This window comes from Hemicordylus capensis, chromosome 7, assembly GCF_027244095.1.
Source record: "Hemicordylus capensis ecotype Gifberg chromosome 7, rHemCap1.1.pri, whole genome shotgun sequence".
Lineage (NCBI taxonomy): Eukaryota > Metazoa > Chordata > Lepidosauria > Squamata > Cordylidae > Hemicordylus > Hemicordylus capensis.
This window is the reverse complement of record NC_069663.1, coordinates 24,163,891-24,188,564: the sequence shown is the minus strand read 5'-3', so window position 1 is coordinate 24,188,564 and position 24,674 is coordinate 24,163,891. Positions and strand designations below refer to the sequence as shown.

The following is a 24,674-nucleotide window of genomic DNA, read 5'->3' as shown; positions in this document are numbered from 1 at the left end:
CCATGTGCTTTTCTAATGAAATAGAAACACAAGAATCTTTTTTTTTTATTTTGGCAAAAAACCCACTCTGGTGGATTTCAGAAATTCACCATCATTAGGGAGCAGAACCCACAGCATCGTCACAGGAAGGGACAAGGGCAAGACTGTTACCCAAGAGGTTAGGAGACAGGGAGGAGCTTTCCTGGGATGCTGCTGTCATTAAGTAGAAGGAAAGGAGTGGCATAAAAAGGGAGTGATACAGAAGAACATATTACAAGGCTAATCTGGGATGGGGTGTCTGCAGTCCCTCCCATCTGTATCCAAATAGGGGAGTCATTCAACCACAATGGAGGTTGCAAAGGGTTGCAATGATCTTCCTTTGGGTCACACACTCAATAAAGGAAAAGGCAGCCAAGGCAAACCTTTGACTGAAGTATGAATGGAAGAAAGCCTATCCCAGTCTGTTAAGGAGACATAAAAGAGAATCACTGCCCAGGTTCACCCAGTACCTGTCTTCCTCCTGTAGAACCATCCCCAGAGCTGAGGAACTTAAGAAAGACTGTCCCACGGGGAAGGAAAGGTCACAGATGTAAGATATAGCTTTTGGGCAACTAACTAGTTAGGGATTCACCTTCTCAAGTCATATCGAGTGGGAAGGGAGATGCTAGGCAAAGAAGGACCAGTCCCCACTATATCTGGCAGCTCTATATTCTCCACTAAAGGAGCAGTTCAGCATATTCTGAGAAGCCATGGAGAAAATAGCCCTCTGATACAATAGGACATCAAAGGGAACAGAAGGTGTCAGAGGGGAGTAGGAGAAAGGGGACCCAGGGATGGGTATGAGGCAGGGAGCCCCAGAAGGTGTTGAGAGAGAAAGCAGGGTAGCCACAAGTGACCAGGAGGACCAGGAGACCCCTACACGGGCCGGGCACCGGTTGTGTGCATGCTAAAATACTCAGTGTAGCCATTATGTTGGTGGAGTTGGGGTGCGTGGAGCTGGTATGGGGGTGGCGGGCCATCACTCCCTGGGGAAGTTTTCAGCAGTACTGGAGCGCCGCTGAGCTCTGAAGTGGTGACCACGCAGCTGGGAGTCAGGATGCGGTCCGCAGACGATGTCTCCTCCACCTGTTTGTGGGGCTAGGTGGAAAAAGGCAGAAGAATAAGCAAACCAGCATTGGCAGAGTGAAAGGCTATCAACAGCAACAGCAGTTGGGACTCAAGAGTGGAAGTCTAGAGCCACCTTTGACCCCAAGAAGACCCTCCCTGGTTCTCACATTGCTGGTGCTGCTCCCTGTACTCTGTGGGATGGAGAAGAGCTCTGTGAAGTTGGGCACCGAGTCGCTGATGAAAGTAACGTTGCCGTACACGTGATGTGGAAACTTGGCCCCGGCTGCTGCCTCCTCCACGATCCCAATCTGCGACGTCCGCACGTGGTATGGGAAGTTTTTGTTGGCTGCTGAGGGTCGTGTCATAATCTGAGGAAACATGGAGTGTGTAAGGCCAGCATCTGGACAGACACACAGCTCAATTGCACCCCTTCTTCTAAGGAGGATTCCTCCTTCCTCTTTTTCCCTCTTTGCCCCATAGAAAAGTGCCAAAGTGGCTCAGACAGTTTGCCATTGGAATGTCCCCTTTCACTTATTTCTCTTTTTCTTTTTTAAAAAAAGTGTCTGGCTCTCTGTGGAGATACATTTGTACATGTGCACTCATGTTTGCAAAAAACTCTTGAGTTCAAAGGTAGAGTGTTTGTAGCCAGGAGCTCCATCAAGGAGCAATCGCCAAATCAGTCTCTGCAATGATCAAAATGCAACATTTGAGTCTTGATAGCATTTGAGAGTTAGAAAAGTCCATCGAGCTGCTATGGGGAGAAGCAAAGCTGAATAAGCACGGGGGAAGACACTTTCTTTCTGGGATAAGGTTTCTATAAGAATGCAAGGGTCTCTCACTACAAGATAATGTTGGGGTCAAACTATACATTATGCAGGAATCCAGAATTTCTCTCCACCACTCCTTTTTAAAAACTTGAAGCGCAAATCCATGGGGGCTACAAATCTGATCTTTCCTTGAGTGCCATTTTTGCAAGCAAAATGTACCCCCTGCAAGTGCATTCCACCCAGGGGTCCTGTATTTTCACTTCTGCAGATAGAAAAACAGTTTGTGAGGCATGACTGACTGCAAAAATGGCCCATGGAGAAAGGGTTAAGTGCCCCTTTCCCACATCTGACCTCCAATCTGCAAACACTGGTGCATGTGTTCAATGCATCTCCACAAATTTGAGGATTAGAAACTTCTTTGTTTCATATCAAAGCCACTGGCTGCCACCGCCCCCACCCTTGGTCTATACTTCAATTTCTAAAAAATGGAGAAGTCATGAGACAGGTTACACATATTTCCCATGTAGTGTGTAATTTGGCCTTGAAAGTTAAGTGTGTGCTAAGGGTATAGCAGAGCGTGCAAGAGGCTGGTGGGAGTTCTCACCAGAAAGACTGCATGGGCATACAGGTGAATGCCCAACTGAATGCCATTGACTATTTTCTCACGGGCCCACTTGGGGATGACAAAGTTAGCAATGAGTGCAGTAACCGGGACAGCAAAGAACCTGCAAGAGATAAAGAGGCTGTCTAGATCTTGCGGACATATATGCATCCCATACATTATCTTTTATTCACACAGCAATATATGCTCCCAGCTTTCAATTCCTGAAGGTAGATACCCTCCACCTTGCTTCCTTGCTGATTTCCTCTCCTTGGGACTTCAAGAAATTCTGCCCCCAACTGGTGCCTTCTACAGCCCCTTCCCCATCCCTAGGACAGGAGTAAGCATAAGGGAGATTGAGACTGGCTGATAGATCTGCAGTAGATCAAGGATTTCCAACTCCCAATAATTTCACACTACCAAGTAAAAATACATTCTCCGCCATGGCTGGACTTATGCTAATTGCTTATCTCTCCATATCAGTGTTCCTCTCCTGCAAAACTGGAGTATTAACTGGTTGCCTTTGGACAGGTCTCCATGCAACTTGGCTGACCAGTTTTAGAGTTTTATGTAGAATCCATGATGATCTGCTGTAACTCAGATGCAGATTTGTATTAGTACTTGCAGGGCTCTGGAATATGTTCCCAGTCAAAATAAGAGCTTCTCCATCTCTGATTGCTTTTTAAAACACTCTCAAGACACACCTATTTTCTCAGGCTTTAAGTTAAAATTAATTTAAATTACATTACAATTAAATTTGTTTAATTGTTCTTACATTTGCCATATTTTAAATTATGTGCACCACCTAGGGATACACATGTCCTCTAAACATCATTCTACCCATTCAGCATGTCCAATCCATCCATTGAACTAGAGGCAAAATTTATTTTGTTGAAAGAAGAAACATTCCTGGCTGCTGCAAAACCTCCCCCTAGTCTTTGTCCAGGCACCCATGGTAGACCTGGAGGCTTCCCCGTCCCATTGCTCCCTCTTAAGTCACTCACCAGAGGGTGTAAGCAGCGAAGAAGGGAACATAAAAGGGTTGCTTCTCCGGGAATTGCTTGAGAGTGATCAGGATGGCATAGCAGAACCAGATATAAGCCACAAACTGCAAAGCGATCAGGCCATATCCAGCTGGTGACTCATACGTGTACAGCACCTGTGCCTGATCAAAGAACTGGGCCCCAAAGGGGAGGAAGTGGGTGAGTGATGGAGGAAAGTTAAACCTGCAACTCACATCAAAAGCACCACAGACAATTTAGGCTGGAAAGAAGAACTGTGCTTTCTCCAGGGGAAATGAAGGGTGAGATTCTCCCATCGCATTCTGGGAAATAAATAGGATGGCCGATAAGGGGAGGCTTCCGTACAGATTGCCTCTTGCCAGTCTCAAAATATAAGGAAGAACTAGAAAGCATGTGAGAGTGGCTTGAAACTCTCTGTCCCATAGACAACATGGTGAGAAATTGATTTAGCAGGGGATAGAACTACGACATACTAAAAAACTATCACACTAAGTGGCCATTCATAAAATCAAGGATGATTAGTTGCATAGGGTGGAATTATAAATTATGAGGAAAAACAGAGTTCCCAATCCTGTATTTTCCTTGTAAGACAAATGTAGCGGACATTGGTGGGGGAGAATTAGTGGGTGGGAGGGGTGCATCACCCTTCCTTCATATACTAGTTTCCCCTTGCAGCTGCTCCCCTTGCTTGCCACTTTTTCTCCTGCCAGGCTCTAAAACCACAAATAAGCTGGCTGAGGGGAAAGCAGAGAGCATGGGAGGGGTTAAACACCTCCCCACCCCCCACGCTAGATTTAGCCTGCAAAACACACGTTTGCCAGATAACATGCATTCTGCCCTTCTACCATAAACTTCTGAGACCATCCCCAAATGTCTGAGCAGGTACGTTCCTGTCAAGTCCCCACAGAAAGGAGAGGGGGTAACTTCAGCCCTCCCCATTACGATGAAATGGGATGAGAAGCAGAAGACCCTGTTCCATCAAGTCAGATGCACCCAGGTCTAGAAAACAACAACAGGAGCATGGAAGATGCTGGGTGGAAAGAAGCTCTGAGAAGGACATGCAGCTGCAAGGCTGGATACTCACCTCAGCCTCATAGATGAAGAGCACCACATGCGTAATTGTGTAGAGCGTCATGTACACGGAAAGCTTGACAGAGCCAGTGTGGCTGATCCTACCCCTGGGAAACAGGGAGCCATGAGCCAGGATTTGGAGGAAAGCCTCATGCACCCCAAAGCGCTTCTTAACACCCTTCTTCTCCTATTAAACTTTGGCCACAGTCCCCCAATGGGTTCCATGCCGGAGGGAGTACCCAAACCCTCAACAGCAACGTCCTCAACCACAAAGTATCCCAATATCCCACTTTTCCTATTATCTCCCATCCTAACACTGCTCAAACATCTAAAATACATTCCAACCAGTGTTCCCTCTAAGGCATGCCCGTATGCACACACAATTTTTAAAATTTCTACGCAGTTATTTCAGAACCCACTCAAGAATCAGGAAGGCCCCACTCTGAATGCACATGGCACACACACTGCCTTGACACTGCAGCCCAGAACAAAACTCATTCCATGCACAGGTGAAAAAGAGTTCGAGGGAACACCGATCCCAACACCCTTGCTCTTAAGCCCAGCTGTTCCTGCTCTATTTCTCCATCCTAACAAGCCTCTGCACACACACTCTGCTCTTTCTGTAACACGTCCCACATCTCTAAATATCTCTGCTTTCTGCTTGCATGCAGAAGGTTCCACGTTCACTCCCTGGCAGCATCTCCAGGTAGGCCTGGGAGAGACTACTGCCTGAAATCTGGAGAGCCACTGCCAGTCAGTGTACAATACTGAGCTGAAGATGGACCAAGGGTCTGACTCAGTATAAGGCAGCTTCCTATGTCCCTATGTCTTCCATAAGAGCTGCAAAGGTCTTTCTACTCAGGCCATCAATGTCCCTGATGAAACAGGTAGGGGTGAGTGAAGGCTGCACATTTCGAATTTTAGATGCTATGTTGTTTTGTAGTTGATATCTGATTTTGTTTGTAAAGTCTTGCTATCAGCAGTATGCCTTAGGGATACGGAAGGATGCCTATTTAAATAAAAAGCCTCTTAATCTTCCTACAACATATCTCATCTTAAAAGCTGCTGCCTCCTGTGGAACTGCCTTCTATGCCCTTCCTCTTCCTCATCACATGCAATGAGGTGGTGGACAGAAAGCCCCATCCTATTGAAAGTCCCCCCCCCTTCAGCCATGCTGGTACCTGGTGACAGTGAATCCCTTTCCCAGCAAAATGAGCATCAGGAGGAAAATCAGGAAACTGACGGAGAAGAGGAGCTTGGCTAGCACGAGAGAGAGGAGAAGGAGGTAAGCGCAGGACATTAACAAGGTTCTCTTGGAACAACAATACAGAAGGGCCCCGCTCTTATGTGGAACATCCTGATTCCAGGCCTTTTGCAGTGTGGGCCAGATGAGAGTAACATATTAAAAACAACAAATATGTTAGACCCCACCCCAATCCTACCCTATGGCTCCAATCCAAATATCCCTCCACCAGATGATTTTTGAAAAAGAAAACAATGTCAGGGATTCCAATCACAGAACATCCATACCATGTCTAGTTCAGCTCTGAGACATGGGGGGAAATATGTTCTGAATAGCCATAGAAATGGTTACTTATACCAGGGGTTCCCAACCTGGGGTCCCCAGATGTTCTTGGACTATAATTCCCATCACCCCCCAATCCACAAAGACCTTTGGCCATTGTGGCTGGGGAGGATGGGAGTTATAGTCCAATAACATCCGAGGACCCCAGGTTAGGAGATCCTGGCTTATACCATGGTTTATGCCCCCAGGTTGGCAAAACGAGATATGCCAACAGTGACAATTCTCACAATAATCTCCAGGTGCTAGATTATTCTCGTGTACTGAAGAGTCTTGACAAAACACACAACCCAACCCCCATCACTTCTTTCCCCCCAACCCCGACACCTTCTCCCTCTCTTCTCCCCAACAGCCCACACTTCCAGTGATCCAGTCAGGCCTTTTCTCTTTCCCTCCTCAGGTCTCCCTCCTCCATCTCTCCTGTTTCCTCAGTCCCATTGTGCCTGGGAAAGGGGGAATAGTAAATCCCTATCATTGCACGGCCTGGTACTTTCTACTCCCTTTGCTGTTCAGCTTCCTTAATAATCCCAGGAGACCCTTTGAGCTGCCTGAGCAATATGAATGGTTTATGAGTCACCTTGCCCCAGGTTTGCTGTATGAACATATCTGTCCAATCAGTAAACATCAGACAAGATGGCAGCCAGCTGGTGGGTTCAGTAGCTGAGTTCAACCCATATTTGCCCCAGTACCTACCTAGAATCTTGAGGCTTCCATTTCCAATGCCGTCACTGGCATACTGGCCCCAGTATATGCAGAAGAACATCAGACTGAGCACTGAGGAGAAAAATTAGATGATGGGTGGATAACCAGAGCCAGAATGAGGTTGCAGGGGACAGTTCCCTGTACAGCCTGCTGCTGTTCTCTGTTGCCAACTTCCATCCCTGGTCCCCCATCTTCCATCTCCTTATATCACACCTTCCTTTGCCAATACAATAACTGAAAACGTGATCATAACACCGTAATGAATAACTCAGAGTTTACCAATATGAAAACCAACACACTCTGCCAGGATACTCCTCTATGTGGATTCCACAAACTTGGTATTCAATGCAGAATTCGGTATTTTTCAAAGCGGCAACTATCTATCCTTTAGCAATGTGAGGTTAGCTCAGGATGCGGATGCAGGGACAGACAGGGTAGGTTGTGATGGGTAGTATAAACGGGTAGTATAAAATTCAGTACAACTTTTTAAAAAGTAACTACATGGAGGAACATAGGAACAGCCCTGCTGGATCGGGCCAAAGGCTCATCTAGTCCAGCATCCTGTTTCGCACAGTGGCCCACCAGATGCCGCCGGAAGCCACAGGCAGGAGTTGAGGGCATGACCTCCTTCTTGATGTCACTCCCCTGCAACTGGTACTCAGAGGCATCCTGCCTTTGAGGCTGGAGGTGGCCCATAGCCCTCCGACTAGTAGCCGTTGATAGACCTCTCCTCCATCAAGTTATCCAAACCCTTCTTAAAGCCATCCAGGTTGTTGGCTGTCACCACATCTTGTGGCAGAGAATTCCACAAGTGGAATTCCACAAGTGGAATTCCACAAGTAGGTTCAGAGTGTATTGGAAAAGCCCAGGGAAGTCTCAGGGTCTAGCTATGCTGCAGGCTTTAAACAGGTTAGTAGCCATTCCCCCAGATAAACTTGGGAATTGTAGCTTGGTGAGGGGAGGAATGTTGGACATTCTCAGTACTCTCACCAAACTACAATTGCCAGGATTTTGGAGTGTGCACGCAATGGTTTTATACCAGTTTAGATGAGTTTCAGAGGACAGGTATTCAGTGCTGTGGATGTAGATTTTTGTCTTTCCCTGTAATTAGCAGAACATGCAAAATAAGCAAATTTATTCAAATCCAGCCAATTTGCATATGTAATATATGATGTTGAATATGCTTTTCCTTGGTGAAGGGTTTTGGGCTGATTGGCACAGAGCAGGGTTTCTCAAACCTGAGTGCTCAGATGTCATTGGACTACAACTTCCATCTGCCCAGCCAGGGTTCCCTCCAAGGCGTGTGCGTGTGTATGCTCTCACAAGTTTTTTTAATGTCCACTCATTTTAGATCCCACTCAGGTTGAATCAGGAAGGTCCCATTCTGAATGCACGTGTCACACACTGCCTTGATACTGCCATCCAGAACAAAACTCATTCTGCACACAAAGGAAATAAATTAGTGGGAACACAACACAGTGACCAAAGGGATGGTGGGAGTGGCAGAGTGTTCAAGTTTGGGCATAGAGTACTGTACACATGGGATTTGGCCTCAGTTATATTTTTCTGTACCGTTCCTGCCAGGACTCACCCTCCACACCAGCTGCCGTCATGAACATCTTGTAGGTAGTGTGTAGAAGTTGCCGGCCCTTCAACAGATCTGAGAGGGAAAAATTAAAAGAAATTATTTGGAAAGGGGCAAACATTGTGCTCTCTCTCTGAAACACAAAAACTCTGCCACTCACTCTTTCTCAATCCCCCCCCCCAAAAAAACCACATACCTTGGGTCAGGAATCTTGCAGAAATTCCCCTTTCCTAATAAAGAATTATAAATAGAGTTGCCATGCCCCCGAGATTCTAAGTTTTACCCGAATTTTAAGCATCTCACCCAGATTACTTCGTCCACCCAGATTTGCCAGCTTTCAATTTTTTAAAAAAAGCTAAGCTCTAGCCCTTGTAGAAGCGGAGTTATGTGAAGTCACTATTCTGCTCAGAAATTATTTTAAAGCCAATTTACATAATATGCAAATTAGGCATCTGGATTTGGGATGCCAGAATATGGCAACCCTAATTATAAATCATCTTCCCACCGCCACCATTGTAAATTTCACACACAGGAACATCTTCTAATTCTCAGCCCCATAGGGATATGGGGCTCCATATTCACCAAGGCAGGGGGAGCCAAGAGTAACAGCTGTCACTTCCTGTTCCCATTTGAAAGTTGGTGTTTGGGTACAGATATGGGAAGTCATTCCACCCCTGCATCTCCATGGTTCAATGCTCTGTTTACCTGGCACAGATTGCCGCCAAAGTACTTTCAACTGGAAACAGGAAGTGATGATCAAACTACACTAGAAGAGGGACCTTTAGTACTCACAGCCAAAGTAGCAAGAAATCATGAGGATCAGGATGAAGATAACTAGGAAAGTAATGTCTGTTTCCAAGATGCCTGAAAAGAAGAGAAAAAGGGAGGGAAGTTCACCACTGAAGGTAGAAGTCTTCCCTCCTTTTACTAGGGGCTTCAACTGTGTTGCTGTTACACAGTTACAAACTTATCCGGCAGCTCCCTTAGGCCTAGCAGGAGCCTTACCAAACTCATCAGCCGAGAAGTGGTGCGTCCAAAAGGATTTTCCATTAGTCAGAATCATCTCATACTCCAGTTCCAGCCCATCGCCCTGCAGAAGAAGCAGTCCAAAATCATTAAGATCCTTCAGAAAGGGGATCAAAAGTGGTGCTAGGGGGGGAAAGGCAGAAACTCACCCCACATTTGCTGAGAGCCACATACCACCAACGCTCACGGACTGAACGGAAACTTCTGCCACTTGAGCAGCTCAAGTAGCGCACTGAATTCTCGGTCAGCAGCTAGGCAAGAGAATGCAGAACAATGATGAAGCAGTGATGGAAAACTGGGAGATGCCGTTCCAGACGTCTTCTCTTCCCTATCACCCCTTCTATCTGTGTTATTTTAAGGAGGGTCTTTTCTTTCCCTCCAGCTGGAAAACCCAGATGTGTTTCTATGGTACAAATCTGCATACACAAGATATGCACAAAATATAAGTGAGCTCTACCACAGCATACAGATATAATGTATTAGTTGTAATGAACATCCTCCAGGTCCTGCCTATATATGTAAGGTTGTGCATAGGTTGCAATTTCTTGAAAGCCAAGGAAAAGCATGGAATGTGATAGGAAGTGCAGAAATCAGAATTCATTAAAAATTCATTCAGTTTTCATTAAAATCTAAAGCAAGTTTCTAACCCTTATGGTTAAGAATTTACACTTAAGAGTGTATGGGCAATTCCTGCTGAACTATTTGTTGTTGTTGTTTATTTCGGCCCAAGGCCAGCATAGCTGAACTATTAGAAACCATAGATAGCTGAATAAGATTTTCCAAAGTTAGGGACAGGACATCAGTGTGCTTGCCTCTCCCAATACTAGCAAAATCAGAACAATGCAAAATAGCAAACTGTGGAATAAATTATACAAAATAATAAGAAATACCCAAATATACTATAGTTATATAGTAACTATATAACTATAAATCAGGAGGTTTGGTACAGGTAAAAGGTGGCATGGAAAAAAGTATGTGGAATTGTGTAACTCCTTGCAACTTACCTGGCATCCAGACCAGGCATATTGAGTTGTGAGGTTGATGACCTGGTTGTTCTCTGGGCGTATCACAGACTCTTTCATCAAACAGTCCTGGAGGCAGGACAGAAGATTGAAAGGGTTAGAGCTGGAGCTTCAGCCTTATATCATTTGTACAGGTTGCAGAATGCAAAGCAGGATATGGATCCTATACCTTTAAGAGCTGTGGAACTATTTGCTTTCCCAGACTTAAAAGTGGAGCCATGCTTCACTCTTACACCTCTCAAAAGGCTTAGTTCCCCACCTCTGAGGAGCCCACTGCGATGTTTCTCTGTGTTCTGGGAATGTCTCTTGACAGAAAGACCAGACTGAACAGAGACTCAGGCAGAGGCAATAGGCAGCCTCCTCTGAGGACAAGTGATTTTGCTGCAATTTTATAGCAGGAGTAAGTGAACATTCCAATAATACCCTATATGAAAACAAGACAGAATGATCTGTTCCCAGAAAGGCTACATGGAAAGGGCAAAACCAGAACAGGAGATCATGCAGGGGCCAGTGGTTTCCTCTGTGGATGGGTGCATTGGTTAGGATGTAAGGGGATGCAGGGGTGTCTCAAGCCAGGGCTCCCAACCAATCGAGCTCCAGAACTTACCTGCTGTGCTGCCAGCACTCATTTTCATGAGCAAACTGAGCTCATGATTGAAGGGCACCATCGAGGCTGCAGTACCAGCCAACCTGAGCATTCCGTCAGCTGACTCCCACAAGGGCCAATCTGGGCCCCCCAGTCCCTATAAAACCCTGGTCTTGCTGCAGCCCCATGCCCATGCTTTTTGGGAGAGCACCAGTGGGGAAAAAGTGGCAGGACAGGGATGGGCAGGTAACAGGCACCCTCCCTATCCCTTAAAGTAACCCCCCCCCCCACACACACACCAGCCTCTGAACCAGCTCAAACACCGGCATTTTGAACCGGTTTGGTGCTCCAGAAAAGGAGTACCAAACCGGTTCCGTGCACATCTACTGTACCACTGGGACCCCTCACACCAGGAGAATCTGAGCCAGCACTCCCCGCCCCCCATGACCCAACCCTGCCTTCATCCTCTATCTTGGAGGAATCCCTTGAGGACCTACTGGTCTTAGCAGAGCCTGCGGAGCCAGTGCTTAAGAAATAGGGCAAGGCCCCTTTAAGAAACGGAGCCTTTCCTAAGGAAGGGATCTGGGTAATTCACTCTGCCTGGGCAACAGCTATGAAAACCAGCTGCCTGTTTCAAGAAGTTGCTGGAGCAACATTCCTTGTGTGGTGCAGTGCCCAGCTCTGGTTCCCCTGCTCAGCACTAGCCATGGTGCTGACTCTTGCCCTCAGGGCTGTCCAAGGCCTAAAACTCTCCTGGATCCCTGCCTGGAAGGAGACCTTCGCTCAGACTGCACAGGAGAGGTGTTTGTCCTCTTTTCCCCACTTGCAGGCTTCCTGGATGTATCTGGTTTGCCACTGTGTGAACAAGGATGCTGGACTAGGTGAGTCTTTGGCTGTGACCAATGCAAATGGGGGGGTGCATGGGGGATGAGCCTCAAGTACAGCCCTTGATGCTCCCATTCCACCTCGCCCCAGCCTGCCTCTTTGATCTGTCCAGCCCCAAGCTCAGTGGGCTGGTAATTCAGCCGGCTGGGAATTGAACTCCTCAACAGGGCGGCTGGGGAGTTCAATCCCCAACTGGGTAAAATACCAGTCTGCTGGGCTCAGGACAGGGCAGATGAGAGATGTAGCTGGGGCAGGGTGGAATGGGAGCATCACAGGCTGTACCTGAAGCTCATTTTATGCTCCTCCCTGCTCATTTGTACCAGTAACCACTGGCCTGATCCAGCAGGGCTTTTCTAATGCTCTTCTGTACCCTTGCAAAGGTCTGCCAAAGAAGTCTCTCTTTAAATCGTCTTTTTTCTTTCTTGTGGAATGCTGGCAATTCTCTCACGGCACACTAGTTGACCCAGCACAGTTTGGGAACTGCTGTTCCAAAGCAGCCTCCCCTCTCTCTTCCTAGCAGATGCTGAACTGTCAGCAAGACAACCACCTAAGCTGGGCTGAGAAAGGGGCTCAGGGAGGAATTCACATCTCCCCTAGCAATGGTCCACACCTCCTTGAAGAGATGTTCTTCCTGCACTGAGAACCCAGACCATAAATTAACTTCTCTGGTAGTAAGAAGGTTTGTGAGCAAACATGTTCATGGCTGAGCCTCAAAGAGCCGATGACTGTGTCTCTGGATCTGCCACATCTAATCTCACCCCAGAAAGCACACAAATTACATCACACAAGAAAGGCCTCCAGCTGCTGCCTGACATCCACGATCATCATGGAAATTATGTCAATTATCTGCAGCTGAAATATGCAGATTTGTTGCCGCTTTGTAGCTTCTAATCATGTTTTCTCCATCCCTCTGTGCTGAATACATTGCAGTCCTCAGCCTGGCCAGCTCTGATTTAAACCACCTTGAAGAAAAACCTCAGTTCTTAGCCTCTGGCCCTTTTAAGTTCAAACACAGCTCTGTTACTAGATAGACGGATCTGTTACTAAGGTACTGCTCAGTGGAAGAAGCCGCTGTCTGTTAAAGTGTGCATAAGATAGAAACCCTAGAGCTCACCAGTGAGGTAACATTTATACCAGAGGCTTTCCAGCTCACATTCTTAGGGCATTTATACACCACAGATGATCTGGATAAAAAGCATGCCCTCTCCCCAGGGAATTCTGGGAACTGCAGTTCCATGAAGAAGTGCTAGAAATGTGCAACAAAATTCTTAGCACCCTTTCCAAACTACAACTCCCAAGATTCTTTGTGTGTGCAATGGAAGCCATAATAGTGATGCTGATATAAAACTCTCAGGATAACCACATTCTAGTCTCAGAACATATAAACTATAGATATTCAATCAGATCCTACGATGCACTTTTTCTCATAAGATTCAGGGAGTCAATAGAACTTACTCCTAAGTAAATGGGCATAAGGTGCAACCTTCAATTGATTTAACATGCATGCTATTTCCCCAGGGAATTCTGGGAACTGTAGTTCTGTAAGTGGTGGCAAAGGCTAGAGTTCACTAACAAAATTTTCAGCACATTCAGCAGACTACAGTTCTCAAGATTCCCCAAGGGAAGCTAAGACAGTTAAACTGATATAAAATCAGTGTAAATAAGTCTGTAGTACAGATTCAACCTTCATTTCTGCACACCTGTGTAATGATCAATCCACCAAGATCTGCAATGATGTCACTAATAATTTTAGTAGCAAAAAGTGAAAAACACAGCACTGGAGGGGTTTCTAACTCCCTCTGAAGCTGAAAGGTTGATCGAAACTGACCTTGTTTCCCTTTTTGTAGACAGCTGGCCACTGGGAAGGATCATCAAAATAAAGAAGGATGTTTTCACAGCATTTAGCCTTCAAAAGGGAAGCAGAGAAGGACAGGATGTTAGGATACCAGCACCGTGGCCCAGAACTAGGAAACACATTCCATACAAGGGATAATGAGGATTTGCAGGTTACAGAATGAGGGGCTAAAAAACGGGGCATATGACTGAAATATATCAATATACCTCTGGATAGCGGAACCGGAAATCCAAGTGCCCATAGTCGGAGAGGAAGCAGAATCGAGTCAGGAACACCCAGTCCTGGGAAGAAGGGAAATTAACCTCAATTTCAATAATAGTTCTTTATATAGGATCAGCGGCATCACAAAGGAAATGAGAACTAAATAGGATAGGAACTATTTGCATGACATCGGCCCTTGCTAACTTCAGAGGGCAGCAAGGTCACAAGGCTGGAAGGAGTCACCATCCCAACAGGGCTGCCCTTTTCACTAAGCTTAAGAAGATGAGCCCTCGTGAAAGGGTTCTCAGTTTACGTGCCCCACCTCTTGCAGCCGAAAGGAAACCACTGAGGCTGCCATACACAAAGGCCAGAGGTGGGCCACGGTATTACAGTGCCTGAAGCAAGATGCAAAATGCTGCCCTGCCCCATGCCCTCACTGGGGACCATCCCCTTTTCAAAACCAACCCTTGTAAGCTTTGACAGTGGCACAGGGGGTGGGGAAGATGGAAGGTTACAAGCAGCATCCTCTTATCTTCTTGAGCTTCTTGCAAGATTTGCAATGAGTGTAAGAAAAGGCACTCCTTGCGAAGTGTGCAAGGGTCAGGTCAGTCCCAAAGAACTGCTCTGATGGTGACAACTGAAGCCTCTTGCCGCTCTGCAGGCAGCAACCGCTCTGCAGGCAGCTCTCCTCAGACTTGAGGAGAGCTGGTCCCTTCGTTATGGGAGACCCAGGTTATGGTTATGGGAGGCCCAAATCGTCTAGAATTGGGCTTTTAGACCTTGGTTTTCATTAAGGGCCCCTCAAACCTTACCCTCATCCCATCATTCAAGCAGGCCCCTGAATTTGAGCGCCCAGTCGAATACATGCAAGCTGGAAAAGAAGCTCAACAAACATATTTTAGCAAAGATTCACTGAAGTCCAACCCAGCTTGGAAATTATACGTGTCAGCAGCCCCAGCTCAGCTCCAACCAGTTGCTGTAAAATTTTACTACTTGGCCTTGGAAAGAATAAATAACATCCCAAACAATCCCCATAAAATGAAATCTATTAGGCGGTTAACATCAGACTCATTAATATAATAGAGCGCAGTGCAGCAACCAAAGAGGCCTAGCCAATTGGCCTATCTCTGGGGCTCCAATGCCATATATGCCTCAGGTTGGCCTCCAAATCAGGACAGGCTGTCCTGGGTCAAGGGAGCAAGACTCTAAAGCTGCAATCTTGTGCATACTTTCCTGAGAGTAAGCCCCACTGAACACAGTGGGACTTAGATCTGAGTAAACATGCAAAGGATTGTACTGCTGTTACAAGGGGCCTTTCTAACAGAAAGATTCCTAGGTATTTCTAGACCACAGCTTTCAACTTCAATCCTCTGCACCCTTACTTGAAAGTAATGTCTACTGAACTTGCTTCTGAGTAAATACACATAGGATTATACTACTAAACTAGTTATTCTCTCTTCTGGGACTTATAATTCTATAAGAGGAGGATTGACTAGGGATCTCGAACAGAACAGTCTTGGTCCTGTCACCAACCAACACAATTCCCAGGATCTTTTGCAGGAAGCCATGACAGTTAAACTGGGACAAAACAGACTACTGAATTCCAGCACACACAGTTCTCCTTTCACCTGTTCAGCAGCTGTCTCATCCCCTCAGTTTCATAGGCCTTCACTCTCAAAACCACTGGGCCCCACTCCTCTCTGCCACATGTGAGAACAGAACCTAAAAGTGTTGGCTACCTGAGTCTTTAGATGCATGACAACTAAGTGCAGATTATGAATCCTTTTATATACAGAGGTAAAGAATAGTAAAGGTCAGATCCCCTTCTAGTCCCAGCATTTTTTCAGTGCTTCTACAGTACAAATTCTAATCTGGACAGCTGTTTGCATATAAATAGGGGCTAAAGCTTATTCTAGTTTAATTAATGCGGAATAAACTCTTGAAATCTTAGATGTGCACCCATATTCTAACCAATGGGACACCTGTCCCCTTTCTTCCTGGAATTGTGCAACCTTGTCTCTGTCCCCAACACCACCACCACACCACATTATGATACAATTACTCAGGTTTCCCCATCACCTGACACCAAAGAGTATCAGGTCACAGTGGCGCAGTTTCCTGAAGCAATGGCTAGCCCACAGAGTTAAAAAAGGCCTTTAAGCAGGGAACTGAAATAATTCAGATTTGGAGTGAGGGCAAGCAAGACGTATTTGAAAGGGTCTGGGAAAAGATTGGGCTAGGGAAGGAAAATATGTCAACATGCAGTGGGTGTGTTGCTGTGTGGAGCAGGCAGGCTACATACAATAGTTAGCTAGGAGTGGATTTTGAGAATATATGTATGTTCAGGCAGGCTTTGGGATTCCAAATTTCCCTGGGAAAGGGGTATCTGAGGAATCCTGCCTATGCCACCCTTAGTTCCCACCCCCTTCTTCTCTGCACTCGGGCCTACCTCCTTCCCCTTAAAATCCCCTTGCGTTCCCATGGCAACAACCCATGCTCAAGGTTTCCACGGAAACCCTACCCGAGGCTGAAGAAGGCAGAGGAAACAAGCAAAATCTAAGAACTGGGGCAAATGGAGGGGGAAGAATTTTTTTAAAGGGGGACCCTAGTAGCAACTTCTCCCTAAATATAATGCAGCAACCTTACCCTACCTGCATCACAGTGGCCTGGCCTCATAAACCCTCTAGTTCTCTCTCCTCACAATGAAATCTTGGGGGAACTTTGCTTGGAAAGTGTTAATGGGCCTGCTGGCTCATATGCAGCCTTGGACACAGATTACAACTCCCAATCATCCCCATGGGAGTTGCAAGCCAACAACATCTAGGTACTCACATTTGGGAACCCCTGCTCTGTAGGTTCTCTGGCCCACCCAGGGGTGTAGCTATAATTGAGCAGACGGGTTCAAAGAACCCAGGGCCCCCAACCTCCTGAGGGGCCCCCAGCTCCACCCCTCCCTATTTTCTTCATTATCTCCCTCACTCCGAGGGGCCGCTGGGGAGAGGGGCAAACACGGGCTCCCTCTCCTGTAGCTACGCCCCTCATCCCACTTCATCACTCACCAGAGCCCTGCAAAACCGCAACTACTACTGCTCATCCTCCATAGATGCTTCAGCCGTTGTGACTGGGGATGATGGGATTTGTAGTCCAACAACATTTAGGAACCCAAGTTTGAGAACCCCAGTTGCACATAGATTGGGTTTATACAGAAGATTGACAAATGCAAATGAATAACATCCTTTAACTACCCTTTGGTGCATGCAGTTTCAGCGTGGCTAAAGATAGTAAGCAGTTAAGAACAGATTCCAAAAAGTCCACCCTTATAAAGCATGTTTTATTGACAAAGCAATTATTGTTATTTGTGTCAGTTATCTGAGTACCAAAAAAAGAGGCCGTAGTTATTCTGGTCGTCTCATACACATACATCGTGCATGTTTTTACTTTGGATTGATTAGTTCGGGATAAATACTAGCCCGGCTCTGTGCTCTCAATCACTACTGTGTATTAAAAAAACCCATTCCACCATAAACATCCACTGACCTAACCAGTATATTAACATGGCAGGTCATTAAACAGGAAAAGTAATGTGCATTAAAACCTCAGGTATGTTCTTTGGATTAAGTAACCCAGGATATAGCTGTATGATCTTGTGATTGCATATTGAATCCCTAACTCAATTCCATTTCTCCTTCCCCAGCTCAGTAAACCTTCAATCGTATCTAGCAGCTGTTGTGGTAAGACCCCATGCACCCACCCACCCCTTCTATGACCTAATCAGACTTTCCCACTGCAAAAATAGGTATGATAGCCCTATTCACACATTACATTTGAATATGCACATATAATCTGTGTGCAGTATGCATTTGACAGTTGATTTACATATGCATAGGTTTATTCACCCAGTATGTGCAGCACATATGCTATGTGCATATAAAATAAAATGAATAGCTTTATTGTTAGATACTTGTCTCCAATTAATTCCTCCAGATCTAGCACCCTCTGACTTCATGGTCACACACCTCTTCCTTCTCCTCCCCACTCTGCCCATTAACATGCATTGAATGGATGTGGGAATCAGCAGCACACCCCACCAACTGGTAACATCAAAGGTTGGGGTTGGTCACCAGATGTTAAGAGACTGTGACCTATCATGTGCAAAAGTTGCAATGTCCTAAAAGGCAGGCTGGTCTGATCTTCAGGCTCAGACCCTGGGAAAGGGGGTGGGGTTTTCAAAGTGCCACCAGTGCAGAATTTGGGCTTATATACTCCATTTTCATACACCAGTGATGGGAGAGGGAGCTTCTCTCAGTCTGGCAGCCAGGTTAAGCCTACACCCAGACCAGCTTTTCTTTGCTCTCCTGGCCAGCAGAGGCTGGTGAAGCCTCAGACTGTTAGGGGGCAGGCGGCTGGAATCCTCCTTGCCACCCCAAATCCGAGCTACATCCTGGGCACTCAGGATGCAATCATCACCCCTGGCATCCAACTAGAAAGGAAGGCGCCTTGGCAACCATCTCCTCATGTCCGATGCCCATTATGCAGGAATGGGGGAGGAAAGGCGGTTGCGGGGGGGGGGGGTGCTCTTCTCAAACCCCATCAGGCCAAGAGCTTGGAAGCTGCCCATCTGGAGGGCCAGGTGCAAGAACGAAAGAGGTATACTGCATGCCATTTGGGGACTGACAGCAGCCCCCACCGCCCGCCCTCAGCCTGCGCCAGTACCGCATAAGGCGCAGAGGCTGGAGAGCGCATCATAAGCAAGGGCGCACACGGGAAGAAAGGAGGGGCCGGTGCAAACGAGGGAAGGGAGGTCTGCGTCTCCCGGGCCCGGCAGTGGAGTGGCCCGCCCGGTCCGGTCGGTGCCCCTAGCCCCCAGACAAGCAGCCTGGCTCCCTCCGCCCCCAGCCGCGTACTCACCTCCTTGGTGCTGATGTTGCCTTTCACGTACTTGCCCCAGCACGTCGCGGGCAGCAGGAGCAGCAGGACCTGGAGGGCGGCGAGGAGCCTCAGAGCCCAGGGCAGCCGCTGCAGAGGCAGGGACAGCTCCATCCTCAACCCCACGGCCGGCTCCAGCAGCCGGGCTCAGCTCCCTGCGCGCTCCCGTTTAAAGAGACACGATCTCACCCCCTCCTTCCAAGCCCCTCTTCCTGCTTCCACTCCCAAATCCTGTGCATTGGGTACTCTGCGTCTCCTTTTGCGAAAATGGGGGCGCTGCATAGGGATGGATTTAACGCGGGGGAAACCAAAAGAAACTACCCCACGACTTGGAGAGGGAGGGAGAGTGTGCTTGCTTTCATCTATATGGTGGGGAGATGGCCAGGGCGCTCAAAATTACCAAGAGGCACCAGCTTGAGTTGTCACACTGATTGTCGGGTCTAAGCGGAGAGACGCCTTCAACGGGCTCTGGTTCCCTTTCTCGCTGCTCCTCTCCACGGTCTCTGTTTAGAATGTACGCTCGTCGGGGCAGGGACCTGTAATTTATGCTTATGTTACGAGTTCCGTTTCAATGGATGGCACGATATCAATCAGTCAGTCTCACTCCTTCTGTCCCGGTTCCCCACATTCCAAACAAGTGTGCTGCCATTTCCATAGCTCCACCCCATCCTGGCTTTTGTTTCTTGGTCACTAGAGTATGACCCCCTTCACTTTCTTCTGTACAAGTGAATGAGTGGCCATTGACTCCTATAAGGAAAGCACTGCATTTAGGGGCAGTGAAGGAAACACCAATCCTGCATTGACCTACCCACCCCTGGGGTTCAGAAGTGAGGAGGGTGCAGTATAGAGTATAGCAGTGGTTCCCTAACAGTCCTGCGGTTGGGTAAACTGATGCCACATATCCAATACTGAACAAACGAACCTGCCCTCTACTGAGCCAGGCAACTCTAAGTCAGTATGGTCAAAGCACTGACTGGCTTTCAAGGGTTTCAGATGGGGGGGTCTTTCCCCACTCTAGAGATTAAACTTCACACTTTCTGCAAGCAAAGCTCCACCACTGAATCTGGATACTCTGTATTTGTTAATCCAAATAATATATTATCCCCTGGTTCTACACTGACAGCCACCATCATGAGTTCGAATCCCCTCTACACCTACAGTAGCCCAGTAACTGTCCTGCACCACCACCCCAACTGTGAATATTACCAGGTGGCTTGGGGGCACATTAAGGGGTGTTGAATAATGTTCTGTTGGATAGGTGCCCAGAGAGCCATAGAGTTTCAGCCAAGAGTTTGCTTCTTGGCTGGGAAGGGATCTGAACTTGGATCAAATCCAAATCCCCACTGCTCTTTGTATTTAACTACACTGTCCAGAAGAGTGGCTTCTCAAACTTGGAGATGTTGATGTACCCCAGATGTTGTTGAACTACAACTCCCATAATCCCTTTAAGGCCATTTTGGATTGGGGTTATGGGTGTTGTAGTCCAACGACATCAGGCCTAGCCAATATAGACAGGCCAGAAAGGAAAGGGGGCAGGGAACACCACACACAAGGTCAGTTTTTGTTTTCTGATTGGTTGGCAGTCCTATTATGCATATGCATACACATATATGCACAGGATCTCACGCATCCTTAAATCTTCAAAAACTCAGATCAGATTATGTCACCCAGGCAAACCCACAAATGTCCACTTCCCCATTGTTATTTTCCAATAACCAAGACTTCGATTCTGCAGATGGACTCAGAATTGCTTGCTAAGTCTTCTGGTGTGTGTGTGTGCGTGCGTGTGTGCGCATGTACATGTATGCACACACGCACACACACCAGAACAGATGACACAGAGGATAAATGAAATTAACATCTTCACAAAGGGAAGTCAATGCATTGTTTAGAGGATTCAGGGCTGGGCACTGGCAGCTTTGTACAGAATCCACAGTGTGCCATTACTTTAAAAGGGCAAAGTCAGTCAGTAAAAATAAAATGTGCAGCCTAGATAAATTACATTCTTACATTGCTCCATGAACTACTTAGAGAAAGGAAATGTAAATTTTTATCCACGTGTGTTTGAACTGCACTGAAATTTTTGCTGAAAAAAGGTACATACATTTAGAAAAGAATAAATTAAATATCTATTACTTATTTTGAGTAATTTGTTGGTTGATTGGTGCACAATAAAATCATAGTTCCTGATGACACACAGTTACCAAATTTCGCAAACACAATCCTGCCACAGAAATTAGCTGAATGGACTGCTTTTTACACCAGAATATGCTCAGTGAATTTTTAAATTTATTTATTTTTGTATTTTTAAGAAGACATTCTGAATATTATACTTCCAAGTTACCTACAGATTCCAAACTTGGAATCTGTAGAAGCGGTGCAATCCTGCCACTTAAATTAGCTGGGTGGACTATTTTTTACCCTGGAATATGCTGGTTTAAATATTGGGGGGGGGATTGTAAAACTGAATATAATCAGATTTGCTATTGTTCTCAACAGATTTTAACACTCAGTTATCAGATCAATAATTGTGTGGGTGTCCCCTAGCACCTGCTGATCAGGGGCATCTTTCTCCTGATGCAATGGCCAGTAGTGGCTATTGATAGCCCTGCCCTCCATTAATCCAGCCCTTGATTCAGCCATCCCTGTTTCTTCTTTTCTTCTTCATCATCATTTGTCTCTTTATTTTTGCTTTTAAATGAACAAAAAGAAAATTGGGGCAGTGCCCATCACTTGCTAGTATGTTCACAACATCCTTTGATGCTGCTATATCTAGGGTATATGATGACTCTCTTTCTCCTTCCGGATTTAAAACTGAAGCTGGATCAATGCCATGCTCAGAGAGCTGGCAAGGAGGTGGAATGGGTTATTTACTTATTTTTATTTTATTTATTGTTAAATATGTATGCCGCCTTTCATTAAAACAATCCCAAGGCGGTTCACACAAACATTAAAAACAAGACTATAAAAATGACAATTAAAATGACACAGTGGTTACACCACTACAGATGGTGATGGGTTATCATTTTAATCCCCCCGCCCTCTGAGTAAAAATAAAAACACCCTGCAAGTAGAAAACTAGCAAAGCAGAGAGAGGGCTAGCTAAAAATGTTCTCTTTGGTCTGCTAGCTTTCTGCTGGTGCAGAGTTTTTACATGGGGGAAACTAAGGGTAGTCCAAAATGTTGCAGCACCTGAGGTGAGGGACCAAATACTGCCTTGCCCCACAATGTGGGGAGAGGGGCAGTCCCCTTGCAAAGCCAGCCTTTGCAAACTTTGAAAGTGGCATGGGGGCAGGGAGGAGGGGGAAATGGCTAGCAGTCCCTTTTCCCCTCATGCATTTTGCAAGCTTTGCAAGGAGTGTGAGGAGAGGTACTCTTTGCAAAGTTTGCAAGGGTCAGATCGGTCCGGAAGAACTGCTCTAATGGAAGCAGCAGAGGGCATCTTGCAGCCCTGCTGGCGCCCCAATAATCTGCCACCTGAGGTGACCACCACACCTTGCCTCATGAAAGGGCCGCCTCTGGGGGAAGCATGGGGGGGATGATACTCCACCTGCAAATCTAAAGTGGTATAGTCCACCACTCTCCCCTCAGGACTTCACGATCTCATTTTGCTGCATGTGTAGACCAGGTCTGAGGGTGCCTGCAGAGATTTGGTTCCCCATCTAGTATTAGACATCATAAATTCTGCTAGTTTGCAGCAGAAGCTCCATGAGGGGATTTGCAACTCTTTTAAAAAAGGAACCCCGCACCCAAAGGACTGGTTTCTCCTATTTGAGATCACTCACCTTTTTGTCATCCTGATCAGCAACTCCAAGGGCTGCAGGAGGAAGTGGTGAGGTGGGGGTGAAGTGCCCGTTAACCCCTTTCCTGCCATGCTCTGAATGAGCTGCTTCGCAGTCCAAGGAGGAAACTTTTGCAAGGAAAACCAGATAGATCAAAAAGTTTGTAGAACAACAAAACGTGCTAGCCTTGTGGGTTGCTGGTGGTCGGAAAATTAGACAGCCCTACCATACACAAACAAAGTGGGAGTTTTGTCAGGTGGGGGCACTTGGAAGCAGGACAGTTTGTGAAAGGTGTGGGGGGGGTGTCAGTGCTCTCCCCCTCTGTGATGCAAGAAGAAGCATTTTTTCCCACTAAAAGGGGGAAATAATTTGTTCTGTTTTTGTACAGTGCCTAGCACATACTAGGAACTTTAACATATAAATGACAGTGGGGCTTGCACTGCAGTTGTGTACACTTATATGGGAGAATGCCCCACTGAAATCAGACAGCCTTGCTTCTGAGTGAACAACATGTTTAGGATTGCACTGTTATTATTATTTTTTTTAAGGGCAGAGAGATCACCTAAAACATGAGTCAAGCATCTGAATCAACACTGGAGTCCCTAGTACATTAATAAGGCTAAGGCAAGGGTTCTCAAACTGGGGCCCCCAGTTGTTGTTGGACTAGAGCACCCATCATCCACAGCCATTGTGGGTGGGGTTGATGGATGTTGTAGTCTAACAACATCAGGGGAACCAACCCCTGCACTAATGCCTTGCAAACGGTGAGGGGAAGCTCTGAGCCTCTGTGTGGCAGATCACAGCAAGCTGTGTTGGAAAGTATACTTGTGTGCACGTTGATATCCTGTTCTCAAAGCCCACAACTGCAAATCTGCCAGCTGCCTCTGACTCCAGCAGTGAGAAAGCAGAACAGGTTAGCCCTTCTGTGATAGAAACAAAACTGAAAAAAACCAATTAACTTCCCCTGAAATTAAAAAAAAAAAGTTTCCTAAGCTCTTCGTTCGCTCTTCCCCACAAGATCCGAAGAGAGATTGTAGCATATATAAAATCAGTCAGAAGGCATGACAATTTATTCCAGGGGAATGTGAAGAAACAAAACACAGGAGAAGCAGGTAGGAATCTTTCACACGTTGTCTACAGGTTGGTTATGCATATATACCAATAGGAGCAATTTGTCCCCGGTCAGATGCTATTCCTGTTCTAATGTCTATTTGGAAGGAGCGTGTATTTATTGACTAAAAAGCAAGGAGCAAAATTCTGCATCTGGAGTTCCATATTCTGCAATTTTGCTGCAATCAGAATCAACAGTGCAAATATGTATGACAGTTTTATCATATCTCTGACAAGGCAAAGCTCCACTTAGCAGAAGTTATACCGGTTTGCTGAAGACTCTTGCTATAGTTGTATAACTGGCTGGAGAGCTGGTCTAGGAGAGGAGAGCTGGTCTTGTGGTGGCAAGCATGACTTGTCCCCTTAGCTAAACAGGGTCTGCCCTGGTTGCATATGAAAGGGAGACTTGATGTGTGAACACTGTAAGATATTCCCCTCAGGGGATGGAGCCGCTCTGGGAAGAGCATCTAGGTTCCAAGTTCCCTCCCTGGCAGCATCTCCAAGATAGGGCTGAGAGAGATTCCTGCCTGCTGCAACCTTGGAGAAGCCGCTGCCAGTCTGTGTAGACAATACGGAGCTAGATGGACCAAGGAGCTAGATGGACTCAGTATATGCCAGCTTCCTATGGTCATCTAATGAAAGAACTGAGAAGCAGAATGGAGCAAATGAGAGATTGGGAGGGCAGGCAGGGGAGGAGAAGTTAGAACGAGGGTAGACAGTAAGGGGAGGAGAGGTCTCTGGTGCAACTCACCTTGATGGCTGCCACAGTGGCGACTCACGACTTCTGTGTACCTGAGGCAGGGTGCCAGATTCTGCTGCTTCAGTGCACACCCTCCTTCTCTCTCCTAAGCAGGGGCAGGAGGAA

The 24,674-nt window shown here is 46.6% G+C and overlaps 1 protein-coding gene across 6 annotated transcripts; it reads right to left on the bottom strand.

Annotated features, from left to right (window-relative positions):
- Positions 1–21: 21 nt before the first annotated feature.
- TMEM145 (transmembrane protein 145) lies at positions 22–22,806 on the bottom strand. 6 transcript variants are annotated; one of them, XM_053268678.1, is made up of 16 exons: positions 22,703–22,806; positions 19,318–19,453; positions 13,997–14,071; positions 13,764–13,841; positions 10,447–10,533; positions 9,592–9,693; positions 9,422–9,506; positions 9,209–9,280; positions 8,423–8,491; positions 6,823–6,903; positions 5,729–5,807; positions 4,561–4,654; positions 3,459–3,631; positions 2,458–2,578; positions 1,254–1,454; positions 22–1,116 (listed from the first exon to the last, which is right to left on the bottom strand). In XM_053268678.1, exons 1-16 carry the CDS (start codon positions 22,789–22,791, stop codon positions 895–897), a joined length of 1,764 nt encoding a protein of 587 aa, XP_053124653.1. In that variant the 5' UTR covers positions 22,792–22,806; the 3' UTR covers positions 22–894. The 6 variants fall into 6 exon arrangements, with proteins under 6 accessions (XP_053124653.1, XP_053124655.1, XP_053124656.1 ...); XM_053268680.1 differs by lacking the exons at positions 19,318–19,453; positions 22,703–22,806 and adding exons at positions 14,804–14,874; positions 15,620–16,422; XM_053268681.1 differs by lacking the exons at positions 19,318–19,453; positions 22,703–22,806 and adding exons at positions 14,804–14,862; positions 15,620–16,422.
- Positions 22,807–24,674: the final 1,868 nt, after the last annotated feature.